The sequence below is a fragment of the Vigna unguiculata genome, chromosome 10 (genome assembly GCF_037176805.1).
Source record: "Vigna unguiculata cultivar grain cowpea cultivar isolate G323 ecotype 2 chromosome 10, ASM3717680v1, whole genome shotgun sequence".
Taxonomy (NCBI): domain Eukaryota; kingdom Viridiplantae; phylum Streptophyta; class Magnoliopsida; order Fabales; family Fabaceae; genus Vigna; species Vigna unguiculata.
The window spans coordinates 12,177,043-12,203,627 of record NC_140801.1 but is presented as its reverse complement, the minus strand read 5'-3'; the positions used below and the strand labels follow the sequence as shown (position 1 = coordinate 12,203,627).

Below are 26,585 nucleotides of genomic sequence, written 5' to 3'. Positions count from 1 at the left end.
TGTTAAGAACTTAAAATTAGGCTTTTCAGAAAAAAAAATTGTCTTGCATAGCCAAAAATGTTTCTTGCTTAACCAAAAACTTGCTCGCTCAACAAAAACATCGGCTTGATCAGCCAAAAGCCTGCTCACCTGATGCAAGAACATGCTTGTCCGATGAGAAACCTCTGTGAGTTTTAACAAAATAATTCGCTTAATAAAGAAATAACTCCCTTAATGACCAATGCTCTCATGTTCTAAATTTATTTAATTTCGCCTACTAAGAGCTTTACTCACTTAGCAACTCTATTTAATTCAAAAGTTCTGCAAATATATATCAAGTGATCTAATTGGTTTAAAGTAAGATATTTTTCTTCACTTCTTATTGATGACGTGAAATCTTTTGTTCTAAAAAATAACAACTTGAATAAATTTGACTCAATTGAAATATTTTTGACTCCTCACTATTCAACATACAACAAATCACCAAACATTCAAAGCTAACGGCGTAAAAAATCTGCATAAAATTATGACCACATAACCTTCGCATCTAGATCATTTACGCCAATGAAATATTAAAACTTAACTTGCTTTTCTTACCTCTCAAGGCTTGTTTGTCTTTCATCATATTATTATATTTTGATCAATATTTGTTTTAAATGTTATTAAATGTTATATGTGATGAATGAATGATAATATTTGTTGTGTTACGTGGCTCTAGAAGGGAGAATGAATAAAGCTTATAAAAAAATTCAAACAATATTGGCGCAAACAAAATATTCAATGTAAAGAGTAGGGATAGAGAAAAAGCACACAAAGAATTTATACTAGTTTACCTCACATTGAGGCTATGTTTAGTCTCTTAAGCAATCTGCTTAAGAAATTTCGTCAACTCCTTTGGTTAGTAACGAATATCACCCTCCCCAGGTTATAAGAGTTTCAACCTCTGCAAGTACACGATTACAAACTCTCTAGGCTATACCTAGTATCAACCTCTCCATGTATCCTTCTAAATCTCCCCTGAGATCAAGAACTCTCAATTACAATGAATAATTAGAAAAACATTCTCATTACAAACGCAATTCAACTCATAAGTTACATCTTCACTTGGTGAAGGATTTACAATATGTAAGTTCTCAACCCCATATCTTTCTAAAAACTATTGATATAACAATTTCACAAAACTTTGTTCTTTCTCAGTTTTTCGTTAGTCTTTTGTTATGGCTTTGTATCCATTACATAGTTGTTGCATTTGATAGTCATTGAAAATTTGAATTGCAGAGCCTCATCATGATCTTTTTGATATGGAATGACTTGACAAATTCTCTAATTTAATTCTTCAATACTTCGATTCTAAATTTGTTGATGCACTTTAAGATATATCTTTTTTCCTTACTTGAATGAGCTCAAACTTGATTTGAATTATGTTTTTTCTAGAATGTTCATAATTGCCTTGTAAAGGAAACTTTGTACAACATGCTTCTACATTTTAATTGTTAGAGCACTAATATTTCACACTTAATCAAATAGTACATTCATCAATTATTGCCTAATGTTCATCTTATTTGAATGTTTGATTTAAAAACTTTCTTCTTCCAAAATATGAATTATCATGAGATAATTCTTTTGAACGTTGTGGCTTATATAATCAATTCTCTATTTCAAATATTCAGATTAATATATCGAATCACATGATCAATAAGAGATTAAAACAGTTACCCAAATACCAAAATGCGTTATAATTCGTTTTAGTGTGAAGTTGTAGTTAATTGTCTAAAGGCTTAAGTAGCCTTGGGTCATATAATGCCTTGAGTCATCTAATGTCTTACTCGTTTAATACTTTGTGTTCCTTAGAGACTTAGGTCATCTAACAACATGGGTTGTCTAATGTTTATACCTGGTGGTTGCCTTTGGTGTACTCGTCTAATGCATTGACTTGTCAACTGGTTAGACTCGTTTAATGCTAAGACTTGACCCTTGCATTTGCTTCCATTTTACACTTATATACACAACCCTTGAATATTATCAATTAAGCATATGAAAATACATCTATATATTATACATTTTGATCTATAAAAAAAGGTGATCAATCATTATTACTCATTGTATCAATTAGACATTCTCTCGTATTTAACCAGAGACTTGATCGACTAGTAAAGTGATTATTTTGTTTTCATCAAAACCATATTGGCTTAAAGGAGATCATCTACTTTATCAATCCCTACCTTTTGGTGATGACAAAACCCATCGGAGCACATGTTGATCAGTCATATCATAAAATTGGATTAGGGTGGGATCAAAAGATATCTCATTATGAATGGCACAATTCATATCAATATATCAATTAAGATTGGTAGATAGAATTTTAGGTATTAGAGTATAAAATAATTATGATGTCAAAGTGAATAAAATAAGATCATAACAAAACGAAATATGAATCAAAACATATCAAATTAATCATTATTCAAAGCAAATGTCAATTTATCAAGCAAGAGTTTGAAGCTTTCCTCTTGCTGGACTCATGATTGTAAGAAGACTTTAGGTTAAGAAGGAAGGAGATGGGTGATTCTAGGTCAATTAATAGATTGTATATACAAGTACATGGCAATTTTAGAAAGATTTGTAACTCAAATATTTGAAGAAAGATATTATAATTTGCAACATTTAATTTTCAATTTTTGGTGAAAAACTAAAAATATTTGAAGTTCATTTTGAAAATAAAATCAGAACATTTTCAAATTAAATATATTTTCACAATTGATTTGAAATAAAAAAAAAATATTTTCACACATGATATTTTAATATAAGGACACATGGTATAAGGATGTTTGAAAAATGAAGCAATAATAATCAATCACTCAATTATTTAACATCCATCATAATCACAAATGTACATGTCTAAATGCAATGTATGAAGTTACAAAAATTCCATTAAAATGCATGTGACAAGTAAATGTGCATGTGAGCGTCTAATGCATCTATATGTGTCTAGTAGATTTAAATGTGTCTAATGTTCACTACATTGTATTAATCATCCATTCACAAGAGTCATGCCTAGAAGGGTTCTTAGATGACTGTATCATTCTTGAGTAAGAAGTTTTGTAAATATATATGCTAATTGATCATCTGTTGCGACAAACTTTAAATGAATAATACCCTTCTAAACATAATCTCTAATGAAATGATGTTTAATCTTAATGTGTTTCGCCCTAGAAAGCAGAATAGGATTTTTAGTCAAGTTTATGGCAGTACTATTATCACAAAGTATATGGACGTTAATCTTATTTATCTATAATCCTTCAATTGGTTTTGATCCAAAGGATTTGCGAACAGCAGATGGCAACTGATATGTATTCTGCTTCAGTATTTGATAATGCAATTGTGCTTTGCTTTTTACTGCACCATGAGACTACATTCCCACCAATGAAGTGACATCCTCCACTTGTGATTTTCCTTTCAACCTTATCCATTGCATAATCAATATCACAGTATCCCAACAAAGTATGACTTTCTTGCTCTTTATAGATGAGAACAAGATTAGTAGTACCTTTTAGGTATATAAATATTCTTTTAAACCACACTTAGATGTACTTCTTTTGAGTATGATTATAAACAATTACATAAACAAACAATAAACATGATATAATGCCTACATGTAGTGAGATATAAAATTAAGCCAATCCTATGCCTATATTTAGTGTGATCTACTAACTTAGATTCCCTTTTCTAATCCCAAGGATGCATTCAGATCTTCATTTCCTTTGCATCTTCCAAAGTTAAATATTTAAGGAGTTCTCTAACGTACTTGGTTTGATGAATATAGATATGATCCTTAGCTTGTTTATTTGCAAACCAAGGAAGAATTTTAAATCTCCAATCATGTTCATAAGGCTTGAGAATTCCTCACAGTGTGATTCATTGGTAGCACCAAAACTAATGGCATCTACATATATTTGGATAAGTATGAGTTCATCTAAATAAATTTTCCTAAATATGGTCGTGTTTACATGACATCTAGTAAATCTATGTTCAATTAGAAAAACACACGATCTCTCATACCAAACTCTAAGAGCTTGTTTTAAACCATAAAAAACTTTATTGAGTTTATAGGCATTGTCCAGATGAGCTAAATCCTTAAAACCATGGGTTTGTTCTATGCATACTTCTTCCTTAATGAATCCACTTGTAAATGCATCATTTACTTCCATTTGATATAGTTTTATGTTACTATATGTAATAAATGAGGATAATATGGGAATGGCTTCTAGTTTAGCAACAAAAGCATAAGTTTCAGTATAGTTAATATCTTCCTATTGTTTCTATACACCCACTTTGCTCTAATGATACGTTTGGGTGAGGAGGACTCACCAATGTCTAAACTTCATTCCTCTCGTCCTCTAAGGCTTTATCCACATTCCCAGGCTTAAGTTGTGAGATATCATTGCTTCATGATCTTTGAGCTTTGATCTAGTTATGACTCCTTTATTTGGACCACCTAGAATGACCTCAAGTGAAGAGGGTTATTTTTCTTCGATAGGAGCATCTAGTGTGTCTGATGACACATCTACTGTGTTTCTCCATCCCCGTTTGGTGAGGGTCGTCTACTAAGGTAGTCTAATGTAATGTGCTATAGTAAGAGAATGTCTAATGTAGGGTCATTTATTGTGGGGTGTGCTATACTCTTTTTCTTTTGAACTTGCATGTCAAAACAATAATAATCATCCAACTCTAATAATTTCTTATTAGGATTATAATCGTTAAACTTTACATGTATGGCTTCTTCCATGGTACATGTCCTAGAGTTATATGCTTTATAGGCCTTGGACGTCTCTAAATAGCCAAGTAATTCTTGGTGTAATGTGGCCCTAGAAGGAGAAGGGGTTGAATAGAGCTTGTAGATATTTTCAAATCATTTTGTGCATACATGTTATTGTAAATAAATAAATTAATGTAAAAAGTATGACAAGAAGAATGCACACAAAGATAGAGCCGTCAAAATGGGTTATAACCTGCGAGTCAACCCGGCTTATCACGGGTTCGGGTCAGGTTGGGTTGAAAAAAATTACAAATTTCAGTAAAGGTTAAAAATGAACCCAACCCACTAATAATCCGGCTTATTCGGGTTGAACCCGTGATGGGCCGGATTGATTCACCAACCCACCAATAAATTTTAAATATTAAATTATATATATATATATATATATATAAATACATATATAATATATATAATATATATATATATATATATAATATATATATATAAATACATATATAATATATAATATATATATATATAATATATATAATATATATATATATATAATATATATATATATATATATATATATATATATAATATATATATATATATATATACATATATACATATATATATATATATATATATATATATATATATATATATGTTGTTAGTGAGTCTGCTTTTAGTTTTGATTTTTATATGCTAACCAAATATCGTTTTTCTATTCTTCTAGAGAATATTGTGGCATTTATTTTAACACAAAATTGGTTGCATGGTTTTAAACTAATAGGTAACATTATTGTTAGTACTGTAAAATTAATTTAATTATTTAATCTTTAATCTTTTAATATTATTAGTTAACATTATTTTTGTCTTGTTTTATTGTAGATGGGGATAAAGAAGATGCTTCAAAAGATGAAAATGTTGTGGATTTATCCATTCAAGATTCTAATACTATAGTTTGATAAGTGACAAGAATTATTTGATGTTAGATAGTAATTTATATTTTTGTGATTTTGGTTTGTATTTGGAGTTTAACATAATTTGGGATTTTATTTGGATTGTATTGAAGTTTATTTAGATTTTAATCGGAATTATAATTTAGTTTTCTTAAGATTCAAGAAAAAAAATTGTGTGTTTTTTATTTTAATTAAGTGAGACAGTGAGCCAACCCGTTTAACCCGCCAACCTGTGGTGGGTCGGATCGGGTTCTGATTTTGTTGGCTCGCTAATAAGTGAGCTGGGTTGGGTTGACCCACTAAGTGGCTAACCCGTCACGGGCCGAGCCAGGTTGGGTCGGGTAACCCGTTTTGATAGCTCTACACAAAGATTTATATTGGTTACCTCCACCTAAGGCTATGTGTAATCTTCAAATTTCATAAAATTGAGGCTTCAATCTTCTAGAGATTCTCTTACAATCTTTAATTTGCAAAGTATTTCTCTTTCTTCTGATTGGTTGGTAATGATATGACATCTTCATTATCTTCAATATTCAATCATAGAATATTTTCATTCTTTATCTTGATTAATCATCTTTGATATTATTTTGATTAAATATTCAATCAGATTTTCAATAAGAATATTTTGAAATAATGTTGAGACTTGCTACGTAATTCTCTTTCTCCACTTGATCATCAATTTCCACTTTCAGATTTATTCAATCAATTAAAAACTTATCTTTATATCACCCTGTCATTTGATATTTATCTTTCGTGCCATCTGAACTTGATTCGTTTAATGCTTGTAATTACTTAATTCGTCTAGTCACTCTTTCTTTGGAATCTTCTAATGGAAGCACTCATCTAATAAATGCATTCAACATTTAGCTTATTGAGTTAACTTTGACTCATCTAACAAACTTCGCTTTAACTTGTCTTTGTCTGCTTGCTTGACTCGTCTAACACCTTGCTTTGACTCATCTAATGCTTGTATAAGTCTAATGTCTTCTCTCATCACTTTGTCGTCTAACAACTTCAACTTGAGTTTGTACTATTGAATGCGTCTAATGATTTGTGACTTTTCTATCTTTGTACTTCTGCTTTGAACTTGTTAAGCTTCACTTTCGTCGTGTTTGATTTGGACTTCAAGCTTAATATTTCTCTATGTCACTTGTGTTTTTGTTGTACTTGTACTTTCACTCATTGAATAAACATTAACCCAACAAATATATATTAATAGTAAAGACCATGGTTGCCTAATGGTTATTGATAGTGTCTAACACAGTCCTTGACCTACTTATCCTTTCCTATATCAAGTGCTTAGTTGAATATTAATATTAATATTTCTTAGCCATCCAGGAACATTGTCATACTAACTTTTCTTCCCTTTTTAATTATAGATTTTATTATCATAAAAACCTACTTATTATCAAGCTCGTCTAACAGGGTTTTACAACATCTAATACTGATAGTAATATGCCGTCATAATTCATAGAATTAAACTTTTCTAGGTTGTCTTTTATGTTTAGGATAATACATTGTATGCCAAAAGGATGAAAGTAGGAAATTTTGTGTTCTCCATCCTTCTACAATTCATAAGGAGTCTTTTTGAGCAAAGGTCTTACATAAAATCTAATTTGTAAATAGAAAGTTGTGTTAACTACTTTTGCTCAAAAGCATTTAGGTGTAAAATTCACATTTAATATTTTTCTATCCATCTCTTGCAAAGCTCTATTTTCCCTCTCCATAACACCATTTTGTTATGGTGTTCTTGGAGTTGAAAAAATATGTGTAATACCAAAATTTTCAAAAACTTCGCAAAGATTTTCATTTTCGGAATTCCCTACCATGATCACTTTTAATGAGTCCATGACTCCTCATGAGAGCATAGAGGCACTTCCTAGGAGGATTATGATAAAGCCTATGGTCTTATAAAACCTTAGTAAAAAATCCAATTTCCCCTCAAATGTAGAATATGGTCAACCTTGGTATCAATACGTGGACACAACAAATTGGAGATACAAATGCTTGTACATAAACTATGGTGGGGAAAATTGTTCTATTGAACTTATCTACTCTATAAACTAATTTAATCTAAATGCTAGAAAGTAATGCATGGAATGACATGATGAATGAATGAATGAACTAGATGCAACCAATGATGTTATTCAATAGACAAAGATGTATAAATTGAACTAAGTGATTAAGAACTTCTAATGCATGTTCCTACATCTAATTGAACCAAGAGAAATAGACAAAATCAACTAAACTACAACAATTTTACATGGTTCATGCTCAAACACAAGACACCTTCGAATTTTCATATAGAACAAATTAATGAACAAAGTAATGATGCAAATCACTTTAGTTTGACCTCAATTAAAAATTGAAATTGGAATGATTCAAATATATGCACTACATGCAGAGATCCCAAAATTAGAACCTTAACTACATGAACACTAATGCAGATGAACTCAAATTCGATTTTTGGCTTTTGTGATGTTTTAGAATGAATTACCAATGCAGAATGCTTCAAAAATACATAAGGAATGGTTACGAAACTAAAACTAACACAAAAAAAGGCTCAGAACGCGTATTCGAAAGTTGCAAATCCTAGGTTAACGAAAATTAACGAACAAAACTGAAATAACTACCTAAGCAACTTTTTCAATGATTTTGATTTGAAAAGCATAATTAAAGACTAAAACAAGTTGTGAATTACTTTTATTACTAAACCAAATCAATAAAAACACTCAAGCATCATGAATCAAACAAAATCAACAAATTCACAATAGTGTAATATGAAGAACACTTAACGCTGTGTTCTTCACAAGTTTCTTCCAATTAATGATGTTTACATTAAAATAATGAAGAATTACGGTCTTTTGGATACATTGGGTTATAGACATGAATCCATAATCCAAACCGAGTAGTTTAGGAAGAAAACTTGATCAAATGACAAAATTGAAGAATATTTCTAACGGAAAAGCATAGAACAATAAGAACACATGCTGAATTAACAAAAAACCATAAATAGAATGAGTGGAGGAAGTATTGATCGGTGAAATTGAAAAATAAGAGTATATTGAAGCATGATACCAAATGAAGTCTACAAATCTTGGAGTTCTTATGCCTTCCTAGTATCAGGTGATGAGAGTTCAAAGAGGTTTCTATGACCTAGTTTGTTGCGTGAAAAAATGTGTATGGTAGGTCATAGGGATATACCTTGTTATATGAGTGAACTGAGTTTTTATTATGTAACTTTGTTATGGCGACAACTTAGTGAAAGTAGTATGACAATATAGATCTTTGAGTGTAATTCAATGTGTGTCTTCCTGAATAAAACTCAAATGTATATGATGTGCATTGACAAATTTTCAAATATTTTGGGGGGTGCCAAAATTTGCTTTTATGTATGTATACAAAATTAAAGGCACCAAATGCGTAAAATTTAATAAACTTTTTTTAAAATATTTTATTTATATATTAATTTTTGTTTGTATAAAAAAAATTAGGGGGCAAAGCCCCCTAACTAATAAAGAAGCTTCGACCATGGTGATGTGTGATGTTAATAACTTACAACATGCACTGCCACAAAAAGGATTTTTATGTTTATTATTTTGGACCTTTTACATCTGTTATAGGTCTGACACAAATTCAGGAGACGTAAATTTACATTTGTTGTTAACAACCAGACATAAATTACGTTTGTGCTTGACCACTCGACGTAAAAGATGATCATCTTTTTAAAAAAGAAATGGCGGGTGGCCCTCTCCTTCTTCCTCTTTGTTAGTTTTGATGCACCAATATTTGACAATCAAGAGGGGAGGGGGTGAATTAGTTTCACAAATCTTTTGTTATTCTTTTCACTTTAAAACCAGTTTTAAAGAGATCTTTAACCAATTTACAGGATGTGTTTAGGAATGCATATTATTTAACCTTTATACTTAGCAAAACATAAAAGATAAAGAAAAGAGAGCACAAGAGACACCAAGTTTTATACTGGTTCGATTCAATTGAATCTACATCCAGTCTCTAGCTATCCACACTAGAAATTTCACTATAACAACAAGAGAAGGAATACAAGAATCTCCTATGTAATTCCTAAACTCTAGAAGTACACTCTTGAAACTATCCTTCAATAAGTGCAATAATAATGCTACAAGCAATTACTAATCCCTATCACAATCATAATGATAGAAGGACAGAATTTCAGAACCAATAAACCACAAAAATTAGTCAAAAATAGTAACAGTGATACATGTAGGATAAACCTCTAATGGAACAATAACACCTGAATCAGTACACAACTTTGGTATCACTATTACACCCTCTTCATTAAATCTTGATTATCACTCTTGATGAACACTGAGGCACTGCTACAAAAATTGCTCCAAGAAGTCTTCAACACACTTTCTTTTCTCTTTTGTTTGAAAAAAAAAATCTCACAACAAACTGGTGCAATAATCTGACCATTTGAACATGATGCTTTCTTGGAGTATCTAGTTGATTAGGTTATCTAGCTAATCAACTAGATTATGACAATACTTAAGTTCATGTTTCAGAATTAGTCTAATTGACTAGATTAATATTCTAATCAACTAGCGCAACAACAAAACAACAACTTTAGCCATCATACACACTAGACATGATCTAATAGATTAGATTAACATTCTAATCAACTAAGTGTGAAGGATTTAACACATTTAGCTTGACCCACATTAAGTTCATACACACATCTATGTCCTGTTGGAATTCTAGCTATTCTAGGCTATCATTTTCCTATGGACATCATAAAAAACAATATAGATTTAACCAATAGTAACACTCTTCAAAAATAATTACCCCAGATCTTCCTTCTTCCTTCTCCTTTTTTCACATCGTTGTTGATTCGTAATGATGGGATATGGTCTTCGTTGGACCTCACTAGATCTGGTCTTCGTGTTGTTACTAGTTTTAATGAGTTTTCATGGATAAGGTGCAACAATTGTTGAAGACTTACATCATTGGATTGTGTATGAGACACGGTGGTTCTAGATCTGGCATAACTTGCATGAGAGACCAATCACCCATTTATCCTCCGTATTTGTTCATCCTCTTCGAATCTCCCTTCACTTGGTGTGTTCCATTAATCAGAGAGTCGCTGATTTGGACCAATCCCTCGAGCTTCAACTAGTTGTCGAGCCCTCCAGTTCCCACCGTCGCAACCAGTTGTGTTTCAATCAAAGTTGCCTTGGTGTTATTAGGTGTTTTTGAGGTTTTGGATTTTAAGAGGAAAACCTATATTAGGCGTGAGATGGAGAAACACCACTATCGTTGTCACTACACTTGGGTGTGGGTTTTTGTTGGAAATGTATAAAATCTAATGTATGTAGTATTAGGACATCAAACGTAAATTTTGAATAATTAATTACAAGTATGTCATTAATATTCTTTATATCTGGTTTCTATGGGTCAGACGTAAACAGGAAAACATGATAGCTCAGTTTTGTGTTTGTGATGAGAGATAGTAAATGAATTAGAGGTTAAACTAAGATATAAATATAATATGTATATATGATTTTTAATATTTGGTATTAAATTTTAAGATTTAAAAAAAATCATTTTTAAAATTCGAAAACATAAAACTGAAAGCTATTAATATTTGGTATTAAATTTTAAGATTTAAAAAATTAGTTTGAGACTCAAATTCGAAAACATAAAATTGAAAGCTATACGCAAGCTACCGTAAGTATTTTAAATGTAGTTTTCAACTAAAACTGATATTTTACCCCATTGATATTATTCGTGGTAGAGAAAATTCCGACATTTACAAAATAGAGACATGCATTTATTTTTAAAAAAAAAAAAAACCGAATGGAGCATATCTAAACAGTTGATAAAATTCGAAGGTATTTTTCAGTGAATGTGACCTATCAAGGACTTGTACATAAAAAAATTCGACGATTTTCTAATTTGAAGACTTTTTCAAAATACATTTCTTATTTTTTTTAACTATTTTTTCTTTTGTTACAGAGACACAACCACAATTAAATATAAACATATTTTTCAACAAAAATTTAAGCATCGATGTATTATATTACCAAAATTAACATGTTTCACTATACTGAACCCTATCAATCTAAACAAGTAACTCTTAATATATTATTGGAAATTGTTATACAACTATTTATTGTTCATTTCATTTAACGATACTTTTGCTTATTTTATTACATTGTTGTTAATATTTCATTCAACATTTTAATCATTAATTTGATTTTTCTATGATTAGTTGTCTCCTTTATTTATTTTAAGTTTTAATTTGAACTACAATAGAAGGTGTTCGAAGGTTTGTTTAATTTTATAAAAAATGTAAATTATTGTGAACGATAATTAATTCTAATTTTAATACCAACAATTGACATTTTAGTTACTAAAATAAAATTTTAATTCAAAATCAATATCAAAAGTAGTTAAAACCATGATATGAAAATCCACTCCAAACATACGTAACATAGAAGAACTTTTTGAAGTGATACTTGAAGCAATGTCTTTCTCAATTCATTAATGAAAATGCTCACTTGTCAACATTATCAGTACATTGTTTTCGGCTTTTCATTTAATGTTCAAAGCTAATTTTTCATTCGTGGGGCTTCGTTGTTCATTCTCATTATTTGTTGTTTTCTTCTCTAGTCAGAAACATAGCTAGACACTTTAATTGAATGAAGATGAAATGTGTAATTTTTGAAAGTAGAGTTATAGATTAAGATTAGTAGGATAATTGTAGAGATAGATTATTCTATATATAATATAATTATCTATTAAATATTTTTCTCTTCTTTTCATGGGTATTTTTTAAATTTAATTACTTAAAATAAACCAATTGATTAGAAAATATTTATATTATATTAAAACGTAAGAGGAAATAGAAGGAAATTTAATTATTTTAAAACGTATTTATTATAATAAAAAAAAGCTAAATTACTTGGTCCTTGTTTTTGTCAAGAAGTGTAAAATTGATCCTTCAAATTTTTTTCTCTCAATTTGATCCTGGTTTTTTTTAAGTGATTCAATTTGCTCCTTACAATTAATTTTCACAAATGGTGTTAAAGTCAGTATCACTTGTCAATTTGTGATTTTTTTTATTTTTTGGTTTTTTTATTTCTTTTTTAATTTTAATTTTAATATTTTTGTACACATGTCACTATGCAATCGTGTCACGTGTCAAGAAGTCTTAATTTAGTCCAAACTTGTAAAAATTAAGCAATATTGACCGTCGTTACATTAAGACTCAATTTACTTTTTGTATAAATCTTATGTTGATATTTTTACTTAAATTGAGACTGAATTTATTTTTTGTATAAATCTTATATTGATATTCTTACTAAAATTAAGATTTTTATTAAATATTTTTGGAAATATTTTTAAATTAACTTTAAAATCTATACAAAATACATGTTTAAAATCATGTTAGTTAGAGTTTGAATATGATTATTAGACCTAACGTGAAACAAAACATAAATCATGCAACAAATACATGAACAAATTAAAATTAATAAGTTGAATACTAGAATTCTCAAGATTCAAGTATTAACTCCGTATCAATTCACCCATATGAGTTGTCCTAAATATTTCTTATAGATTTTAAAGTTTGTTTAAAAATATTTCTACACATATTTAATAAAAATGTCAATTTTAATAAGAATATCAGCAAGATTTATACAAATAGTAAATTGAGTCTCAATTTAAAAAGGGACAATATTACTTCATTTTTACAAAAAATGAGACTAAATTGAAATTAAAAACAAATATAGGGATCAAATTAAGACTTCTTGACACATGACACAACTATGAATTGACATGTGTAAAGAAAATTAAATAAAAAAATCAAAAATAAAATAAAAACCACAAATTGACATATGACACTAACTTTAATACTGTTTGTGAAAACTAACTGCATTGACCCAATTGAATCATTTAAAAAAAATCATGACCAAATTGAGACAAAAAAAAAAACTAGAGGACTAGTTTGACTATTCTTAACAAAAACAAGGATCAAAAGAGTAATTTAACCTAAAAAAATAAAAATCTCTTGAAGTAATAAGTTGATTCTTGAAGACTATTTTTTGAGATGACAAAGCATTTACAAGAAAATCATTAAATAATAATTAAATTTAGAGAAAAAAATAATTAGCATTATATTAACTAAATTAGAGACAATTTTATATAGTAAAAATTATTGGTATCTAAAATAATTTCTATTATTAATAAAAAAATAATTGGTTTACAAATCAAAATCTAAATTGATCTCTAAAAATAATTATCAAAGTTTTAGCTAATTATTATTATTGATTTTAAATTTGTCTCTAATTTAAATGTAGAAAATAATTTAAAATCAATAATATTAAGTAGCTAAAATCTTAGTAATTAATGTTATACACAATTTAAACTCTAATTCACAAATCAATTATAATTTTTTATTAATAATAAAAATTATTTTAGATACCAATAATTTGTAGTTTATAAAATAGTCACTTTTATTTTTGTCTTTAAATTTGATTATTATTTAATAAACTTTTTATTGGTATTTACTAAACAAAATAATATAATAGATTGTATTGGTTCACACATAATTTTGGGGTCAAATTTAGTTCACCTTTAAATAATTTCTAAAAGGGATTTCACTAATCAAATCTTGTTTACATATAGAAGTACATAAACAAATATTGGTTATCCCTTCTTAATCTGTTTATGAGACTGAGAACCAAGTACTCTTTAGTTGTCAAGTATTGACTACAAACACATGTGATAGAAATGCTCACATGTGAGTAACTTTATAGAGTGAAAAATACTAGGTTTTACACTTTTTGCAAATAATAAATCACACTCAAGCTTATAATACCATATTTTCTTTGCAAATTTTTAGAAGATGAGAAATTAAAGCTTTGACATTTTTATATCAAGAATTTGACCATTGCTCTTTAAAGATTATATTTTGTGCTAGGAAATGTGATGACATTTTTTGCATTGATATGGCTTGATATTGTTTTGGATTTCTTGTCTAGTGTTAAATATAGAAACTTGCACTTCCTTTTATGTTTGTTATCCAGTGAATAATTTTAAATTGCTCATTGTTTGTATTATTTGTTGTTTGCTTTGTTTGGTTTTCTTACATTGTAAAATTTGAATGGAATTTTAGATTGCTTCTTGAAGAGCTTTTCTGTTTAGTTTTTTTTTTAATCTATTACTATATCATATCAATGGATTAAAAGGAGTAATAAACAAATTATAACACATAAAAATTAACATTTTTTATGTTAATTGAAACAAATAATCGATCACATGAAGGCATAGTCAATTATTCCAAAAAGTTTATTTCTTGGGAAAGAAATTTTGCTATAGGGTAATCAATTACAAGTGGTATTAATCAATTATTATAGGGACTTATTATTTTAGAAACTATTTTTGTCCTATGATAATTGGCTTCCTAAAATATTGATCGATTAGTTATATTTCTTGGTATTTTTTATCACATGGAATGGTATAATTCTTGTTATCTTTTCTTTTTTATAAAGTTCCTATGGAGAGAAATTATGAGTGTAAGATTTGATGCACCAATATTTTACAACCAAGAGGGAGTGAATTGGTTTCTCAAATCTTTTGTTGTTCTTTTCACTTTAAAATCAGTTTTAAAAAAATCTTTAACCAATTTACAATATATGTTTAAGAATACATATTGTTTAACCTTTATACTTAGCAAAATGTAAAAGATAAAGAAAAGAGAGCACAAGAGACACCAAGTTTTATACTGGTTCGATTCAATTGAATCTACATCTAGTCTCTAGCTATCCACATTAGAAATTCCACTATAACAATAAGAGAAGGAATACAAGAATCTCATATGTAATTCTTAAACTCTAGAAACACACTCTTGAAACAATCCTTCAAGAAATGCAAAACAGTAATGCTAGACAAAATTACTAATCCCTATCACAATCATAGTGATAGAAGGATAGAATTTCAAAACCAATAAACCACAAAAATTAGTCAAAAACAATAATAGTGATATATGTAGGATAAACTTGTGATGGAACAACAACACTTGAATCAATACAAAGCTTGGTATCACTACTACACCATCTTCATAAAATCTTGATGATCACTCTTGATGAATAATGAGGCACAACTGCTAAAATGCTCCAAGAAATCTTCAACACCCTTTCTTTGATCTCTTTAGTTTGGAAAAACAGTCACACAAAACTGTTTCAGTGACATGTTTTTAGAGCAGAGCTGTTTTTTTGGTGTATCTAGTTGATTAGGTTATCTATCTAATCAACTAGATTATGACAGTGCTCAAGTTGATGTTCCAGAATTAATCTAATTGACTAGATTAATATTCTAATCAACTAGTGCGATAACAAGAAAGCAAATTTTACCAGCACATACACCATACATGGCCTAATAGATTAGATTAACATTCTAATAAATTATGTGTGAAGGTTTTAACACATTTAGCTTGGTCGACATCAAGTTCATACACACATCTATGTCCTGTTTGAATTCTAGCTATTATAAGCTATCATTTTCCTATGGACATCATAAAAAACAACATAGATTTAACCAATAGCAATAATGAAAAATATATGCATGCTTGAGGGTGTATGTGTGTGTGTGTTTGTCTATCTGTCTTTGTTTTTGTGTGATTAGTGTGTGTGTGTGTGTGTGTGTGTGCGTATGTGTGTGTGTGTGTGTGTGTGTGTGTTTGTATGTGTGAAGCACTGGCAATGAAACGACAAAACCATTAATGCGCATCACTCCAAGCGTCTTACTTCAGATACTATTAACGCATTAAAAGTCATGTTTATGGCACATGAACATCCATCTCAAAAACCCTAATCAGTTGTTGTTGTTTCCAATTTCTACCTTGAAAATGAAAATCTTTGGTAAAACACAAGGTTTCTCTTTATGTGCCCTCATAGAAATTTTCAAATCCTCATTTCCTATAATTTCTCTATTCTCTAACATTCCAAACTCATCCTTTTAAACCAAAAATGGTAGCAAAGAAGATTGCTCACGACATTCACTCCATCTTAACCATTCTTGAACCTTAGTGATCATGAATGTTTGGGTTATTCTTTGGATTGAGTCTTTGGTCTAAGGTTTCTCAGATTAAGAGATGACAATTGATATCACTATAGAAACTATTGCAAAAGGATGTTTGCTAAAGAAGGAATGGGTCAAGTTCTCAAACTCTTGATAAATTATTGTACTAAGAATCAAGACCAATTGAGAGGTCAAACATCTCAATTTGAGGGTTTCTAAAAGGCTCAAATATTGTACCCTTAGGTAGAATGGTTCATAACACCCTATTAAACATCATACTATCATGCACCAAATCAAGAGACCACATATCTGAAAAGGACAGGTTCATTTTGTATCACATTTTGTAGGGAAGAAAGATAAATTTTCCAACTCTCACCCTTAAACATCGGGAAACCACATTCAAGGATCACTTCAAATAAAGGAAAATTAAGACTTTATTTATTACAACATTCTCTTTACAAGAATCATGAGATTGTTTGGTATTTCTCCGATGAAATAACATTAAATGAAAAAGGAAGGGAATGAAGTGCCTCAACTCTGGCAAAAATCCGTATTGAAGATGAAGTATAGGAAGTTTTCAACAAGCTTGGTAAGCTCATTCTCAAATGAAAATGAAATTATCAGCTTCTCTTTAAGAGGCAAACATTCCACTGAAGTCCAAACCATAGAAAAGAACCCATTGTTAAAGGTTTCTTCTAATGATAGGTTTGTATGGTTATTGGTGGCCTATTTGATAAAATTGTAGGGTTCTAGAAGAGGTTGAATATAGCTTGTAGACAAATTCACACAACACTAGACTAGATCATCTAGTTCACAAAGATCAAGCACACATAGAAGGTTTTGTATTGGTTCACCTAAACTCACGGGCTACATCCAATTTTCTCTTAAAAGCGCATAACTTGAGAGGTTCCGCTAATTAAACAAATAATTACAACAAGTATATCGACTCTTTTGGGTTACAACGAGTACACAAACATTTCCATATTACAACGACTATTCACACCTTTCTAGATAACATCTTCTTAATCCCTCATAATATTAAGAACTCTCAAGAATGAAAAGAAAAACTCTCAATAGAGAGCATAATTTAAGCTCTCTGCGAAAAACTTCACAACTTGAAAATTATTACAATGACTTTTGCACACCCTTTTTTGAACACACTATATGACTGATGGTAGTTTTGTAAGACACTGTATAAATCTTGATTTTTTGTTTTTTCGTTTCACTTCATTTTTCTTCATCTTCAATTTTAACTTATTATTTAGCTTCTTGGAAATGGCCATCGAAGCTCTAAATCAGATATTTCTTGATTTTGTAAATTATGCATGCTAGTTATAATGTGTATCTTCATGTTTCTCATAGTAGACACTCAAAAAAGAAAGTTATGATAATCTTCAAAGCATTCATCAAAGCATTCTTGCTTTCAATTCTACTAAAGGAAATAATTATATATATATATATATATATATATATATATATATATATATATATATATATATATATATATATATATATATATATATATATATATATATGAAGATACAAAGCAATTAAGTGTGATCCAATATAGTTAAGAAAACATATAAAATGATTGGTTTTATTTCAGAGATAAAAAGAATGGTTTATCATTTAAAGCTATTCAAATCACATATATTGTTAATTTATGAAATCTTTCAAGTATATTTGATTATCTAGAAATACTTTGATCATTACATCTTGATTAAAATTCATTAGAACCAAATTTAAATTGAAATTTAAGTATTAGACGTCATTTGATAACACATCAAACGAGGTCCGATAGATTATTTGATTTGAGGCAAAAAAAAACTTGACTAAGATTCTTCCAACTACATGAACACACATGTTAGAAAGATTATATGTAATATTAATTTGTTTTAAGGAATGGATTTTTAGTCTAACTTAGTCTTACAAAATTGACTTGTAAGGTAAGGTTTATATCCACTTATATGTTGTGAAATAGTCTTATCTCTAGTCGATGTGGGATCTCCAACACACCCTCTCATGCTGAGACATATACATTTTGAGCGTGGGATTAAACATTAACGGAAAGTTCAATAGCACGCCGATAGTGGGTAGTACAATAAACCCAACAAATAACAAATATTGTTAGGATGGACTTTGGATGACTATGAGATACCATCTTAAGAAATGAATTTAAGCTGAACTCAACCTTATAAAATTGTCTTCTAAGGTGGAGTTTGCACTCACTTATGTACGATGGTAGTCTTATATCCACTTGACATGAGATTTTCAACAATTCATATAACATAAACTATTTGTTATCATAAAAACCATAAAGTGGTCTTATGTGAATTAAATTGTTCATAGAGTGTATTGGACAATCTTAATTTAATTTTCATTTATAAGAATGTGATAAAAATGATTATGTTAAAGCTAAATAAAAAATAAACATTACACTTACTAAGATTAAATTAAGAATTTATTATGTTTACTACCACTAACACAAAATGGCCTTTTATGTATGATATTTTAAGCTTTTTACGCATGACCCATGTTAGATGTAATTGCGGGAGATGTAAATCTATGTTTGGGGCATATATAACATACATAAGTTTATGTATGTTGCAAAGGCAACAAACGTAAATTTAGTATGATTTTTTTTAAGCCAACATTTACCTTTTATGAAAACATGAAAAATCTCTATACAATACAAGAATACACCACAAAAATTTGTAGATTTTTTTAATTAATATAGGTATGTCAAATAAATATGTAAAGTATAGAAAAATAAGTTAAAAATACTAAAAAAATAGAAAAAAATAGTAAATGATGAAATTAACTTTTATTTTTGGAGCGTTCCCATCCGAGGTCCGTAACAAAAGTTATGATCATTTGAAATTTGTAACCATTAAATCTTGACAACTTTATATATGAATAATTTGTCAGATTTCAACACTCTATATTTGAATACAATCTAATATAAGTTGCCACAAAAAAGTGAGTCAAAAATAATTTTCTACCGATGTTTAATAAATTTAACAAAATCAAGATTATATGAGTTAAACGAAATCCACTTTGGCTAAGCGAAAAGAGTCACACAATCCAATTAGTAAAGGAAGAAAATGAGGAAAAAAAACTTCAATGCCAAAAATATTCTGAAGAAAAGAAGTTTTCCAATGAACTACAAATAACAATGGCAAAAAAAATGTAACCTTTAGACACAAAACAATCTCCATCAAGCACACAGTGCTCATCGATATCAGGATTTTATTCGCGTAATTAAGAATTTTATCCACGTAGTAAAAAAGATAAAGAAAAAAAGGAGTGTTTATATATTTTTTTTAAAACAAATTTATGTCTTACCTATGAAAATCAAACGTAAAAATTAAATTAGACATAAAAATCAACTTTTATGTGTAACGCTTCTAAACTATAAATAAATTTTCACAATTTAATTATATAAATATCATGGCATATTTTTTACATCATTTTTACATATGATTTTTCTACTTTTCAATGAAATCACATCATAAACATATTTTGTGCTAATGTAAGAGTCAATTTAACAAATTGGAAGGTAGAAACATAATTCAGGTAACCAAATTATGTTTAACCAATAGTTACATAATCAACTTTTCTTACTTCTTGCATTCATAATATTTTAATTACTTCTATAAATTTCCATACGTGGATGAAATAAATGCACGAATATTTTGTTTTCATCTTTTACTAATCTCTTTTCTCTTTACTTCCTTTATGTATCTTCTTATTTTCATATACCAATTTTAATGTTTTCTAAAAGGAAAAATAATTAACTAAATAATTTTACAAGTAAAATTAAAAAAGACGTTTATTATACCGAAAACATAAAAATCATTAAATATTTATTTATTTCTTCATTTTTACAGCAAATATTTGTTTATTTCTTTAGTTTTTACAGAAAATATTTATTTTTTTAGATAGTGCAAGTAACACCTAATAATTAATACTAGTATATATTATAGGTTCTTTAATTAGTTCCTATATTGCCTTCACTGAAAACAAAATTCCTAAAATGATTTAAAAATTAAAGAAGAACATACTAATTTAAAGGCTAAAAAATTGCCATAAATTTAAATAGAAAAGCTTATAGCAATATGTCGATAATACTAAAAAGAAATTTATTTATAAGAGAAGCAAAACTTCATCTTTGAAGCCAATAATTTCGTAGCTAAACCAACCTTAAAAAACATGTTACAGACATGAACTGTGGTTGGGACACTCATTAATCTAACCTTTTTCGTAAAGTTTGCATGGCAACAAACAAATAATAACAGAACAACACTTGCATAATAGATTCACAGTAAAATCAGAAAGAGAATGAAGAAAAAGTTGTATGGCTTTGATTATTTTAGCTAACTAAAGCAAATTTCTATTTGTTTTAGATTTTGATAACTTAATAATATAATAATTGGTGATTAGTCCAATTTGCAATAAAGTTAATTGATTTTTAATCAACCAATAACGATTGAAGCATTTGTTCAGATCATTTTTAGTCACATATCTTACAGTGTGAAATCTGAAATTAATTTTGAATAAAGTAGCAGAGGGCTGAAGTTTGATTTTCAATTTTTTTAAGAGAATTGAAATTTGAATTTGAATATTGTACATAGCTTTTGACAAATGACATAAATATACTTCACGACTTTCTTTGCATAAGAAAAGTTTCCAATAATAGATTCAATATAATAAGTATAGGTACATTTAATTTTTAGTATAATAAAAAAATAAAAATTACAATCTTATTATAAAAATTTTAATTTCATTAATTTTCTTTGAATTAAAATAATTAAAATAATTAAACACATATTTTATCTTTACTAACTATGCTGTGTATTTATTAAAGAAATAAACAATTAAAGTTAATAATTAATATTAAAGAAAGTTTTTTACCTTCTAATTTTTCTTAAGACATAAAAAACACATACTTAGTTATATTAATCATAACATAACCAATTATAAACAAAATTAAGAGATTTAAAATTATTGTATAAATGGAGATTTGTTCTTATTCTCTTAAAAGTGAAATATATACTAAATAATTATTCAAATAAAAGATTATAACATTTGTGACTTTTGAAATATTTTCTAACTCCAACACTAAAATAATTTTCTCACTAAAAATACTTTGAAGAATTATTTTTACAATTTCACTTTTGGATTTTTTTCCTCGGCGAAAATAATTTTAGAGTATTTTAATTTCTTATTTCTTTCATTTATCATTTCCAATATTTTTAGTTTTAAATTAAATTTTAACTTTTCAAGAAATGAAATGACTATGTACTCATAAAAGAAAATGTGAAAGGGGACAACCTAGAAAAAATGGTGAACATAGAAGACAAGACACTTTCCTTGTTTATTATGGTTCATTGTTACCGTTCGCTCCCACTCTTTCTCTCTCATCTTCGAAGGCATAATAGGGTAATATGGATGAGACTCCAATGGACCCTATAAAAACTGGAGAGAGAGAAGTATCGAAATTTCTGTGCAGAAGAATAAATGTTTATTTATTTTCTTATCTTTGTGATATCTCATTAGCGACTAGTGTTTTTGTGTCGTAAAAATGTCGTATTGTATCTGTTCTGTGGAGATAACGGTGTAGCAGGTCTTATTCATTGTGTTTGGAGGTACCTAACCTCCAAGATTCGACTCCTTTTCATGTCATACATCTCCTTTCACAACACTCACCACCGATTCCCAAAACAAACTCATTTTTTCTTTTTCCTTTCTGCAATGCCAGAAAATTAAAACCCTGTGATTTTTTCCTGTTGTAGTGAGTAAATTGTGTGTGTAAGCTTCTGTTGTTCTTTTCGGTCAAATGGGGTTCTGTTTCTCCCATGAAAATTTGTTTTTGCTATAATAAACTGTGTTCGTCTCTGGCATTTGAAGTTGGGAGAAGGTTTTGAAGTAACCCTTTTTATTTCCTCTGTTTCTGGGTAGTATTAGGTTCTTATTGTTTTTATTAGTTGTGAGTTCATGTATTGTTGGGGACTGGGGAGAAGTTTCTTATGGTTTTTACTTTAGAGCAGTGAATGTTCGGGGTTGGGTTTGGTTTAGGTGGAGGAATATTTGTGTGGTGAGTGAAGGATTGTGGTTTAGAAAGAAGTGGTTTTTTGGGGTTCTTTTTGTTTGCTATTGGTAGAAGAGTTGAAGGGTATATCTCTAATTCATGGAAGGTTCTTCCCTATGCTGTCTGGTGCTAATTGTTGAAAGAAAAGGGGTGACTTGTGCTGTGGAGTTTGGGTAGTAGCTGTGGTAGGGAAGATAGAATGGATTTATGGGTTGTTGCAGCTGCTGCTGGAGCTGGCTATTTGGCTAAATATTGGAACAGGGTTGCAACACATGGTGATAGATCCTGTCTTGTGTCTTCCGAGGATTCATGTTTTGAGAATCCCTTGGCCAAACAAGTCCGAAGAGATGATTTGGCCGAGGATGTCTGTTCTGAGGGAAGGGCTTCAGATCTGTACACACAGGATGGTGTTGTGACAAGAGAACTGGCTTCTGCCAGAGGGTTTCATGGTGAAAAAATGCAGCAGTTTTGGAATTATAGCAAGCATGATGTTCTATCTTTAGCAAACTTAGCAATGCCCTTATCACCATATGATGATAACTTCAAGGTTGTTGATGATTCAAATGGTCAAAGCTCTGGCATTGGTGGTGATCATGGTTTCCTTGTACCAGATTCTTCTGCTGAAGTGGTTCCTGTCAACAACTCTTCTGGACACAAAACCCTTCTCAGGATGAAGCTTTTGTCTGGGCGTGTGACTAAACCTTTAAGTTCCCTAGAAAGTTGCTTTATGGCTCAGCTATACAAGGAGCACGCTGAAACCGAAGAATATGTTTTTGGTTCTCTTGCATCGCAGTCCACAGCCACGAGATCATTTCTTGTAAGCAATGGAAGCCAAATAATCAACAGAGAAAAGAATAGTCTGTTTAGTGCTTCTTTTGGAAGCAAGGAATATAAGCTACAAAAAGCAGGTGGTAGGATAAAGGATGAAAACGTATTTGGGGTTCCTTCCTTACCAAAAGTCAGATCTGTAAATGAGGCTAAGGAGAAATTTTATGCAGTCATTGGGAGAAGTCGAAGATTGAGCTCTTCTGATAGTGTGTCCAGTGAAAGTTTTGTCCATACTCAGCAATATGGTATGATATTTCTTGATTTAAACAATACCTCCTTAGCCTGTGCTGTGTTACAAATGTTTGATTTATGTATTTGTTGTTCATGGTTATGTTTAGAATTTTTTCCTTTTTGTTGTAGGAATCACACTTGTTAGTTACTCTTGAGGATGATAATATGATAATGTATATTTTTTTGAAATTCTTGGTGTTATGCTTAGTAACAGTTTCCTACTGTGTTACGAGGATAAAAGTTGTAAAGGAATCTCATTGATATTGAAACACAATAGCAAACATCATTGTTATTTTGCAAATGGATATTTTTTGAGGGCCAAACAAAGTTTGGGTGAAATTGCTTCATATCCTAAAGCAGTTTTCACAGCATTAATTATCAAAGGGTTTTATTATCTGATCTTATCTGTTTTGGTCAGGCCTAGCCTTGTAAATTATAGCCAAAAATATCATTTGCATAAGGTACTGAAAATATAGATCTTTGAAATTAATTAGGTTGCTATTTATTCTTGAGTGGACAACGTATATTAGGTACTTGATTTGGATAATGTAAAATGTTGTACTTTGATTACTGAATTCGTTAACATGTCCACATTCATCAGATAAAACACTTCTCTTCAGTCTTGGGATTTCTTTTGGGATGATGACTTCCATTATGGCAAATAAAAGAGAAATAGGCAAGTTAAGAGAGTTGTTGAAGCAGACCGAAAACCTGGTTCAAGATCTACAAGAGGAACTTGAAATGAAAGATTCAATGACTGTGAAGGAGTTACAGAATGAAAATTATGGTTCGCAGGATACTTGTGATCATTCCTCTTATGATAAGGAGCTAAATGAATTTTCCCCTGAAAAGCATGTAGATAACTCACCAAGAATTGACTCCAAAGAATCATGTCATCAAAAGGTAGAACAAAGTACAGAATCCATGAGCAAAATTGAGGCTGAGCTTGAAGCTGAACTTGAGAGATTGGGGTTGGACATGAATGCATCAAGCCTAGAAAGAAAATTATCTGAGCTTGTTGAGGTAATAATACATGTTTATCTTCACATTTCCTAGCAATTACATGATCCTCTAGCTAGCACAAAACATCATCTTAAAATATATGTATATTGATGTGTTTTACTATTAGTTCCTCCATTTATTCATCTCCTAACTCAGCCTGTGGTATTATTGTTGGTCCCAAGTCCATGTAAAGGAAAGGTTTGTTTGTATTAAGCCTTTGGCAGCTAGTGTAAAACTTGTTGAAATACCAAAAATGGATCATTCATGCTAGATTTTGCGTGCTGACTGCCATCTATTCACCTCCTAGTTTAGTTGCTCTCATCCTTGGCTGTGGTGAAAATAACAAAAAATGGAATGGAAATGAACCCTTCTTATGGAGAGTAAAAAGTATAACCTTGGTCTGTAACATACTTCCACTTGTTCTGATCTATTAGGGTTCTAATTCACATAACTAATTTATCATAATAATAGAGATCAGAATACTGCAATGCTGTTCAACTGAACAAGAAATCTTGACACTGCTACATATATTGGTTTTAGCTGCTTGTGCCAATTTTGCTTATTTTTTTTGGAACTTTGTTTTGCAAATCATACACATTATTTTTTTTTGAAGTGAAAGCTTACATCCTATACTTTCTTCCATTCCATTGCTTGTGGTTGAAGTTTATGGTTCTTAAATGGGTTAATGGTAAACAAATTCTTGCAGATCGATTCAGAGTTTGTAGCAGATTTTTCCCAGGGTGAGCTACGAGCTGACATGGTCAGTGGTAAAGATTCCGTCCCTCCAAAATCGACCGAGGATGCCGGAGATCCAACACCTCTTCCTGCTAACTATGCAGTTTTGCCTCATGAACTGAGTTTGCGTTTGCATGAAGTCATACAATCTCAACTTGAGCAACGAGTGCAGGAGCTTGAGATTGCCCTTGAAAATAGTGAGAGGAAAGTGCGGCATTTGGAATCAAAGCAAGAGGGTTATCTTCAAAAGGCATCTTCCTTTAGTAGAGAAAATGATGATTGTGACCTTATGTCCCAGCCCTTAATCCTCAATTTATCAGGTGAAGCTCTAGATGCATACACTGAGGCTTATGAAGAACTGATAAAGATAAATGACTCTGAACAAAATTCACCACATGATTGTGCTGACCACAAGGAAGGTTTAAATTTACATGATTTGCATGTATTAGGGGTTCAACATGGTGGAGAAAATGGTTCTAGAATTTATGAATTAGCTGGTACTGAAGTTGAGAGTAATGGTTTTGATGATGACGAGGTGGAACAGCAATTGATAAGGCAAATTGTTGAAAGGACCAAGAAGGGTTCTCCTGTTTTTGAAAATGCACAGAAGATATTGTGTTGTGTGGATGAAGATGAACAATGATATCAAACAGTTTTAGACATCTAGGAATAGAAAAGAGTTAATATTTACTAATACCCAAAAAGCTTCCTTTATTTTCACCTTTTTTCTGCATCACTTTTAACTTCTTTAAATGAAAAAGCACAAAGTTAAGTCTTTTTTACCTGAGATTTATTGTCCTATAAAGTTCATGATCGAAAACATTCTTATTTTGGCACGTTTGAAATATCAGAATTAACATACTACAGATAATTAGATTAGATATGAGATGTAATTAAAGAGGTGATAACAGGAAAAAAATTTGTGTAAATTATTCAATGA

At 29.8% G+C, this 26,585-nt stretch overlaps 1 protein-coding gene across 1 annotated transcript; it reads left to right on the top strand.

Annotated features, from left to right (window-relative positions):
• Positions 1-22,783: 22,783 nt before the first annotated feature.
• LOC114167264 (uncharacterized) lies at positions 22,784-26,365 on the top strand. The gene is made up of 3 exons (XM_028052299.2): positions 22,784-23,922; positions 24,510-24,931; positions 25,617-26,365. The coding sequence occupies exons 1-3, from the start codon at positions 23,049-23,051 to the stop codon at positions 26,286-26,288; spliced, it is 1,968 nt and encodes a 655-aa protein (XP_027908100.1). The 5' UTR covers positions 22,784-23,048; the 3' UTR covers positions 26,289-26,365.
• Positions 26,366-26,585: the final 220 nt, after the last annotated feature.